Here is a 10,557-nt window from a genome sequence, read left to right on the forward strand (position 1 = left end):
TAAGCACCTGAGAGAGAGTGGGCACCTCCCAGAACATTGTTTTGTGCCACGCCCAACAGAAATACTCCAGGTGGACACCTTCAGCAATCAGGAGCTCCTCAGTTGCTCATAGAAAATCCCACCTTGGAGTTTACAAAGACTTATGGGTAGAAAAGCCACACAAAGTAATTTACTACACTGCAGTGTGATATGATTCACATGCCATACAACTCACCTTTCTGAAGTGTACAATTCAGTGATCGTGTGTAGGATACGCACAGAACCGTGCAGCCATCACCACAGTCTTCTTCCTGTCTCTATGGATTCGCCCATTCTGGACATATCATATAAATGTAATCATACAATACACGGCTCTTTGTGTCTGGGTTCGCATATTTTCAAGGTTCATCTATGTTGTAACATGAACTGATACTTCATATCATTTTAGGGCAAATAATATCCCGTTGTATGGATACACCACATCTTATTCAGCTGATGGATATTTGAGTTGTTTCTTTTGGGCGGTTATGAATAATGGTGCTATGAATATTTGTGAAGTTTTTGTCTAAGCATATGTTGTAATTCTCTTGGGTATACATCCAGGAGTAGAGTTGCTGGGTTATATGTTCACTCATTTTAAGTTTCTGAGAAACTGCCCACTCATTATTTTTAGTTTGTTTCCTCAAAAAAAATTTCCCCTCTTTGAAAATTCAAGGCAACGATTCTGGGGTTGAGATGATGGAAGCTTTTTTCAACTTCAGATTTTAGTGTGGAAAATAATTATTGTAAAGCCTGGGATGGTGCTCCTCTCTTGATCTGAGAATGAAATATTAAGATGAACTTTGAAAACATTATGCGAACCCAGACGCAAAGAGCCGTGTATTGTATGATTACATTTGTATGGTATGTCCAGAATGGGCGAATCCATGGAGACAGGAAGAAGACTGTGGTGATGGCTGCACAGTCCTGGGAGTATCCTACACACCACCATTGAATTGTACACTTTAAGCAGAGTAGTTATTTTCATTTGTGTCTAACTGGGTTTTAATGCTTTTAGTTTTCCATTGGTCCTATGAAAAAATGCTGGGAATTTTTTGTTTTAAGAGGTAAGAATTTGTCTTAATTGGGATGTTATTTATCCTCATCTAATGGTTTAGAGAAGAGAACTGGGAATCCATTTAAAAAATAAAAGTTTTTTTTTTTTTCTTTTAAAATATCGTAGAGAAAATGACTCTAAATGTAGCATTAGTCATATCCTTTTAATGGAAGAAAATATTAAAATGACTTCTGTTTGTAGAATTATTTTGAAGATGTGTGGCAAACCTAGATAAAGCCATGGAAATAAAATTTATTTGGATATTATTATTTGTAATAATTGTTTTGTTTTACCTGAAAAAATGAATTTGATCTTGTTCAAACATCTTTAGTCATAGATGGGAATATCTTAAATATCTTGAGGAGCTAAAAAAATAAATTCCACCAAAGATTAGAGTCTGGGTAGGGATTTCAGAATTCTGTGAAGTATCTGAAAATTGCTGCTGTCTTAGCCTCTCCAAACTCAGTTTAGCAAGGCCACTGTGCTCTGCTGTGCTTTTCCCTTCCTGAGTTATGGTCTGGAATGTGCCTTTTAGGAAGAAAGCTGGGGCTATTGTAGGGCTTGGGGAGCTCTGGTAGTGTAGTACCTAAGACACTTGACTGCTAACCAGAAGGCTGGCGGTTCAAACCCACCAGCCACTCTCCAGAAGGAAGTTTGGGCAATCCACTTCCATAGTGATACCACCTCAGAAACCCAAGGAGGGGTCGCTATGAATCGGATCTGACTCAACAGCACATAACAACAACAACATTGTAGGGCTTATCTTACTACTTTCCCTTTTCTCAGGGATCAGTTTTGCAATGCCCATTATCTAGTGTCTGAAAAAAGCTGTTTGTCCAACTTTGGTGGCTTGCATGTTGCCGTGAGGCTAGAGGCTATGCCACTGCTATCTTGAATACCAGCAGTGTCACCCATGGTGGACAGCTTTCAGCGGAGCTTGCAGATGAAGGAAGAAGGACGGACCATTCACTTCTGAAAAAATTGGCCAGTGAAAACCTTATGAATAGCAGTGAAACACTGTCTGCTATATAAATATATATATTTTCAGTTATTTCTGAAAGCACATTTAAAATTTTCCTTTTAAGTAGCATACATCATGTCAATTTATGTTCCATTGTCCAAAGCAAGACAAATGACCAAACCCAAAGTCAATGAGGCAGAGAAATATTCTTTTTATAAGAGAGTCTAGCAGGAGTGAGGAGGGAGTAAATATTTGTGGTCAAGTAAGACAGTCTCCCACAGGGAGATAAAACAAAGTCCTGACAATCAGTTAGCTCAGTGTTACTTAAATAATAATGGTGATGATGGCAATGAGAGTAAAAAGCGAAAATCAAACTCACTGCCATTGAGTCGATTCCAGCTCATAGTGACCTCCATTGGATTTCCAAGGCTATAAATCTTTGCAGAAGCTGACCGCTTCATCTTTCTCTCTCAGAGCAGCTGGTGGGTTCAAACCACCAAGCTTTTGATTACAGCCAAGTGCCTTAACCACTACACCACCAGAGCACCTTTAATGAAAGAAATAATACATGTTGGCTAGATGTCTGACAATCCCATGACACAGGTACAGTTATTACCAATTTAAAGACAGGAAATTAAAGCTTAGAAAAGGTAAATATGTTACCCAAGATTAGTTTTAATACCCAAATGTGAAAACTGTGCAGTCAGACTCAGTTTGTTGGGCAAACTGTGGGTTAATTCAGTGTACTATATTCTAGCCTAGCGTATTAAAAGTTGTGTATAGTTGTGCAGTGAATAATCTGTTTAACTTTATTAAATTGAGTTTTTCTATTTTATTTTGGAGCTTGGAGCTCTATATGCAGGAGTTGGACGGGGATAGCTATTATTAATTCAGGGACATTATTCTACAGACTGCCTGCACTATAAGATCCTTATGGGGAAAAATTTCTATTTAACTTTATAGTCTAGAGAAAGAGCACTAACTTTGGTAAGATAAATGTGGGTTTTTTTTTTTTTTCCTTCTGCTATTTCTTGGCTATGTGCTTAAGCTCTCTAAGCCTCAGTTTCTTTCCATAAAATAGAAACAATGACAGTATCTATCTTGTACTTATAGGGACAATTAAATGAGATGATGAATATGAAGTATTTAGCACAGTGCCTGATGAACAGTAGGAGACAAATAAATGTTAGTTTTTACTGTTTTATTTTTATTCCCATGTAGGCCACTTAGTTATTTCAATAAATGTTTGTTGAATTTAATGTATTAGTTTTCAAATACATTATTTGATTTTTTAAATCTTATCTACAGTTTTAAATCTGATTGAAATTGATAGAAAATATATATTAAAGTCTTTGATAGCATCGTATCCTCTGGTAAGCTTTTACAAATCTAATAATTTAGATTTGCTTCATGGAGAGCAGAGAGACTGAAATGCTGTCTCTTTTTTAATTTTAGAGACCTATTACTACATTTCTCCATTAGTTGGTGTCTTTTTCTTGGCTCTAACTCCTATCTGGATTATAATAGCTGCCAAACATCCAGCCACAAGGACAGTTCTCCACTCAGGCTGGGAGCCTGTCATAACAGCTATGATCATAAGTAGGTTAGTATTAAAATGTATGTGTCTGTGTGTCTGTATTCTATATGCATGTGTATATGTGCATAGTAAAGTCAATTTATTGCCTATTTTTATTTTTTGGGTCATTATAGATAACCAGTTCTTTATTATCCCAACTAATAAGGGATGTAAGTGACAGTTATTGAAATCAGTAGATGTACAGAACCTCATTTGGCTTCCAGTTTCAATCTTCTCTCCAACCATATTCTTATCAGATTGATGAGAAATTTTTTTGGTATTTGTCGTTTTGTGTATGTGTGTATGTTTTAACCTGACAAGACATTACTTATTTTGAATGATGGGTTGCTCAGATAACTATCAGAAGCCTTAGAAATGTATATACTATTTGACTAGTCTTCTAGGACTATGACTGGATTAATATATGTAGTTTAGGCTGTATATGAAAGACTTAGTTGCAAAGATCCTCATCATAGTGGCGTTTTCAATAACGGAGAGAGAAAACAGAAACAACTTACAGGGTTAAGAACAGGTACTGATCAATTGGAATTATAGTCACAAGATGGAGTATCAGTCACCCATTAAAAACAACATTGTACCTTTGCTGTTGATATGGAAAGATGTTTGTTACACATTTGTGAAAAGACAGGTTAGAAAAGAGAATGAGTTTCTTGTGGATTGACACCGTTTATTTTCTTCCTGAAACTGCTGAAATGACAGTAAATGAATAAAAAAAGATATAAAACCACAAAGACAGAAGGGGAGGCAGAGAGGATAGCAGCTGAAAGATGTCAACAAATTTAGGAAACTAGGTGTTTTAGACTGGGTTCTCTAAACCAGTAAAGCTTATATAGAAAGAGAAATTTATCTTAGGAAAATGGCTCACACACTTACAGAAGCTGGCAAGTCCAAAGTTCTTGGATCAAACGTCAAGCTGGAGGCTTTTCCTGACTCACTTCACTGCAGGGGCTGAGGAGCTCAAGGTTGGCAGGCGGTATACTGGCTGTTGACTGCATTGAATGACAAATCCAAGATCTCCTGGCTGAATGGTGGATTGATCACTCACGGACAGTATAGGCAGCACAACAGAATCCCGATCCACAGAAGAATGTCTTTTTTCCCAGATGTCCATAAATATACTGGAAGCAGGCCACACCCCTAGGGAAACTTCCTTTCAATGGATTGGCTGCTCAGAACCTACGCATCTGATCCCCTCATGGGAATAACCCACATCACAATTGCTTTTACCACACAGAGTTGTGGTCCAGCCAAGTTGACACACAGCTCCAGCTATCACACTAGGGAGCAGATGGATGATTCTTAATTGACATAGCAGAATGAAAAAAGCTGAAACCTTACTGCCTGCAGGGTGAGAAGAGACACATAAGACACCCAAACTAATCTCAGCCTCAGAACCCTGGTAAAGGTGGAGGAAGTTCAGGCACTAAGTCACTTTAAAGGCTAAAATGAAGATTAGTTGACAGTTCATATAAAGAGCAATTACCCCAAAACCCCTTCCCTAACCTGAGCACCCAAGTGATTGCCCTCTCCCACCCTAGCAGAAGATACTAATGCTGGAGAGGCTAAATCAGAGAGGCTTTGGATTCAGAAACATCTGCACAGGCGAGGATGTTGATAAGCACTGTCTAGAAAATGGGAGGATTAAACAAAAGACTGCATACTGAACAGTGAGAACCCTATCCATTTTATGTTGCTAGAATGTTGGCTGGCAGGCTTACACCCCTAGACATAAAATTTTTGTCAGCTATTGTAGACTTGACTCCCCACGCCTGGTGGCCCCAAATGTTACAGAGTAAAACTGCTCCATAGGGTTTTCTTGGCTGTAATCTTTATGGAAACAGATTGCCAGGCCTTTTGTCTGTGGAGCCACCACAGATAAAATCTGTGGCGCTAACCTTTGGGTTAGCAACTAACAAGTTGCTGGTGCTACCCAGCCTCCTTCATGGAAGATTAGACAATTCCTTTCTGGGGCAGCTCACCAGCATGAAAGAAAAGACCTGTTGATATTGACCCTATGAATTCTTTAGTTCAAGAGATATATGCCTATCTGTTGGCTAGCTCTGCCCAGGTACACAAAGCTCAAGTATACTTTGCAGTAGCCTTTTAAAGAGCAGACACTGAAGCATCACCAGACATTTGATGAAGGCCTCTAACATGAAAGATAGAAAAGAAGCAAAACAGAAATGCCAGCAGAGGGATAGTTGAAAAACCTCAACAAACCAAAAACAAAAAAGAAGAAGAAGAAGAAGAAAATCAGTGAAATAAGAGGAGCTACAGCATTCATAATGTAAAAACAGGATGGTGTAATGAGGATTTGAAAAGCAAAGAAGAGCTCTTGGAAATTTAAAAACATGAATAGCAGAAATAAAAATTCAGTAGAAAGTTGGAAGATAAAATTGAACAACTCTCCTGGAAGGCAGAACAGAAAGCAAAGAGGAGGATATAATAGGAGACAAATGGCAAGGAGAGAAAATGATCAAATAATACAAGAACATTTCCTAGAACTGAAAAACATGATTTCCAGACAGAAAGGGCTCACTGAGTACTTGGCACAATGAATTAGACCAGCAGGGTCCCAAAGCAAAACACATCAGTCTGAAAGCCCAGAAGCTTCCAGAGAGAAAAGATGAGTTACATACAAAGGACTGGAAATCCGAATGGCATCCAACTTTTTAAATGGCAGCACCGTTGAAAATTTCCTTCAAAAATCTAAGGAAAGATTATAGTATTTAGCAACAGTATCAACAAGTGTTAAGAGTAAAGAAATTTTCAGTTGTGCAGGGTCTCAAAGATTTTACTTCCCACAGACCTTTTTGTATAAAGCTAATAGAAGTAATGTTCAATCAAAATGAGGAAATATTCAAGATACCCATTCTGAGATAGCTTGTGGTTCATTTTTCTGTAATTTAGTTTGGTTTTTCTTTTTTGTTTCCTGGAAGACAGTAGGATCTCATGAAATACTGGAATTAATACTGGAATTTGGTTATAATACATGAACCACTATCCAACACAGAAGTTGAAGGGAAGGCCCAGGACGAAACCTGTGTGTGCATCAGGCCTAGAGAGCAGGCAGAAAGGAGGGGGAGGGGGAAAGGCATTGATCAATTAACTGATGATTTTGCATTGAGAAGTATTAACTTTGTTGCAGATTTGAGGCTGACTTAGTAACAAAAACCTAAAAAACTAAGAAAAATAGGAGACAAAGCAAAAAGTAGAAGTGATAGACATTGTGGCTCAGGTGTTGATAATAATTCCATAGTTACAATAATACAGACCCTAAGTATTTTACCAAAAACTAATAACTGGTTTGATAGGATGGGGGGAGATGAAGATAATTAGGAAGGGACTAAAAGTGGGAAGGGGAGGGTAAGAGAGACACTAAATCCTCATTTGCCCTAGTAGGAAGTTCTTTGATAATGTCTAAAATTAAAAGTCAAGAAATACAGTGTAAACATGCTATTTAGAAATACAGAATTGAATCCTACAAGAAACAGCCAATGACATTGAAAAGAATTGCCAGTATAGAGCAAGACCTGGAGGTGGGGCTGGGACCAGTATTTTTGTCTTATTTTTTTAAAAATGTACATGTTTGTTCTATAAAAAGGAGATTTAATAAAGTTAATAAACTTACTTTTATAATTTGATCCAGTTTTTAATCCAATTGACTTTATTTAAATTTGATCCAGTTTTAAAATATTCATGTTAAAAAATGTCAGGAAAGCTATGTACCAACTTGTTAGCAGTGTAACTTTGTAACTATGGGTGATTTTTATTTTCTTCTTTTTGTTTGTATTTTCTACAATAAGTTTTATTACCTGGGTAACAAAAATATTTGAAACTGTATTTTAGCAAGTGTTCATGTTAAATCCATAGCATGATCAATGTGTTTTGGCAGAGATTATTATTTATTTATTTTTTTAACTTCTAACTTGTTCTATAAAATATATATTTTATTTTTTAAATTAGACCTTTAAATATTAAAATATTTCTGAGGATGACTATTTTGGGACCGTTTAGTTTACTTTTTTAGTGAAAACTCTTAGCAGTTTAAGCGTATTAAGCCATAATTCACTTATTAAAGAATTGAAATGATAAAGACTTAATAACTTTGTGGTTTTAACTATCAGGTAGTGATAAGAATATTTGATATGATATTTTGACATCAGTCCCATTCCTTAACAGAATATGGTTCATTTTTTTTTTTAATGTGGTTTGCATTTCCCTGGAAGATTTAGGCAACAGAATTCCATGGACTGTTGAGACATAACATATAGACCAAGAGACTGAATTGATAATGGTCTTGGAAACTTAAAAAATCGCCAAGTTCCATTGAGAATTTATGGCTTGCCACTGTGGTGAAACTGTAATGTTATTTTTCCAGACCTCTATTCTCCAGATCAGCTCTGTTTATGAGTACAAGTCATGATTTTAATGTACATTGCTAAGACATATCTCAACTATAGTTTTAACACCTAAAAATTGTCCCTTCTAGATCTTGTTTATTTCCAATATGAAAAGATACTTTTTTGAAATATATTTGTTAAAATTATAAGAACAATAGGTGTACGTACTTTTAAAAAATTAACACAGAAGGTTATAAAATGACTGCCAGTCTCACCTCCTACTGATAGCTACTGTTAATAATTTCTTGTATGTCCTTCCAGACATTTTAATGCACTTAAGGCATACGTTTTTTTCTTTTTATGAGTAACATATTTTGAAGATCACGAAGAAAGTCTTTAATTCTGGGGCTACAGCTTATGTCATGTTTTATTTTCAACATATTGCTGTTAACATTGACTTTTACTTTGAGTGTTTTCTTCTTTTCACTCTATTATAAAAATATCTAAACATTTTATTTTAAAAAGTTGTGGTGCCTATGTATAAAAAATAACTTCAAATTAGTACATTTCTTTTCTTCTCTAAATTATATAATTTTATATCTTTCAGCATTGGTGGCCTTATTCTGGATACAACTGTATCTGACCCCAACTTGGTTGGGATTGTTGTTTACACACCAGTTATTAATGGTAAGAATTAAACCTACTATTTTACAGTTATATCTAATCTTTGTATACTCCTAGGTACCAGTAGGAATCTTAGGGTTCATATTTTAACACATCTGTCTCTCCATGCCATCCATCCTTCCTCCAACCCTGGGTTGTTGTTCACAGTGGAACTTATATTCCCTGCTGTCAGTCAGTATGCAGACCATATTTTAGAAAAATGTGTTTCTTAATCTTATGACTAGATATTTGCTTGAGAATCAGGCATACTTCATTTCTTTTAGTATGACTAAATATATTTTAGTTCTGGATTATTATTTACTTGGAGTTTATTTGCTATGTTATGTTGTTTTGTTGAGGCTTCTATCAATTTTCTTGGCTAAATTAGTGTTTGCCAGATACAGGCATTGCTTGACTCAAACCAGTCCATTAAAATCTATCACCCTTCTGCCAATTGCTTTAAAATCTGCCCTATATTTTTTCTCATCCATAAAATGTAAATTGTTGTTGTTGTTGTTATGTGCCGTCGAGTCGGACCCGACTCACAGTGACCCCTCCTTGGGTTTCCGAGGCAGTATCACTACGGGAGTAGATTGCCCCATGTTCCTTCTGAGGAGTGGCTGGTGGGTTTGAACCGCCAGCCTTCTGGTTAGCAGTCAAGTGCCTTAGCCACTATGTAAATTATAATACTTAAATTCATAGGGAGTTTTGTACAAAGTACATTTAATAAAATAACCTTAGTCCATTCCTACTGGCTTTTAGACTGGCTGTCATTAGTTGTTAATTTTTACTAAGAGAGAGAAAACTGGATTTTAGTGTAGCCCAGGGTCAGTGAAAAAGGGGAAGACCCTCAAAGAAATGGATTGACATGGGAGAAAGAAAGGCTGTTTATGCACAGGGAGAGAGCTCAGGGGGCAGGGGTACATGGAGGGATGGACACAGGGAAGAGATGACTGTCAGGAGGAAATGGGAGGGGAGCTGTTACATTGTGGTGAATTGTGGTCAATATCATGAGACAAAGTGTATGTGAACTGCTGTATGGAAAGTGAGTTTGCTCTGTAAATTTTCACCCAAATCATAATTAAAAAAAAAAAAGAAAAAAGAAATGGATTTAGAGAGTGGCTGCATTGATGGACTCAAGCATAGCGAAGATTGTAAGGATGGTGCAGGACCAGGCAGTGTTTTGTTCTATTGTAGGGTTGCTATGAATCAGAGACAACTCAACACCTAACAGCATAAACAGGCCAATATAATTTTAAAAATAATTCTATGTGGGTAAAAACATGTTGTGAGATATGCTACAAACTTAATATAAATTACTTTTCTATATTTGTTTATGTATAGGCAAATTTGTTATATAAAAGTACATTCTCTAAATCTAATTTCATATCTAAAATTTCTACTGAATATTTTCATTTTTCATTTCAGAGTTCTTTAATTGGCTCTTAATAAAATGAGCTTGTTCATAGATGTCTTAGGGTCTCTTATTACTTTCAGTATATCAATTATACCTTTTTTATGATAAAATGTTTTTAATAATTGTATTATGTATACAATAATATACCAAACTCGGTGGATTTTTACTAAATGAATACACTCGTGATATTAGTTATTTTAAATAAAGCCTTCTGTTTTTACCATTGACTGTTGCCTTTGGTATCAGTTCTTCTGTTTTTAAGTGTAGCATCTCTTTCTTAGGGTGTTAGTTTTGCTAAAAAAATTTAATGGCAGTTGACAAATTGACAAGCTCTTTATTATTTTTGAGATTTCTGGTTTGCTTGTCTTTTGTTGCATTCATGAGGTTTTGGGCATTTTGAATCAGACAACTATATGATCTACTATGCTGGGAATGACAAATTGAAGAGAAATGGCGTGGCATTCATCATCACAAAAGATGTTTCAAGATCTGTCCTGAAGT

The 10,557-nt window shown here is 36.1% G+C and overlaps 1 protein-coding gene across 1 annotated transcript in view; it reads left to right on the plus strand.

Annotated features, from left to right (window-relative positions):
* The window catches only part of SLC41A2 (solute carrier family 41 member 2), a 213,219-nt gene that overhangs the window by 90,535 nt on the left and 112,127 nt on the right, over positions 1–10,557 (plus strand). Inside the window, exons 6-7 of the mRNA XM_007948243.2 lie at positions 3,492–3,639; positions 8,584–8,663. Coding sequence (XP_007946434.1) covers positions 3,492–3,639; positions 8,584–8,663 — 228 coding nt within the window. The remainder of the gene's footprint in view (positions 1–3,491; positions 3,640–8,583; positions 8,664–10,557) is intronic.

This window comes from Orycteropus afer, unplaced genomic scaffold (genome assembly GCF_000298275.1).
Source record: "Orycteropus afer afer isolate SDZICR_OR568_19922 unplaced genomic scaffold, OryAfe1.0 scaffold00209, whole genome shotgun sequence".
Lineage (NCBI taxonomy): Eukaryota > Metazoa > Chordata > Mammalia > Tubulidentata > Orycteropodidae > Orycteropus > Orycteropus afer.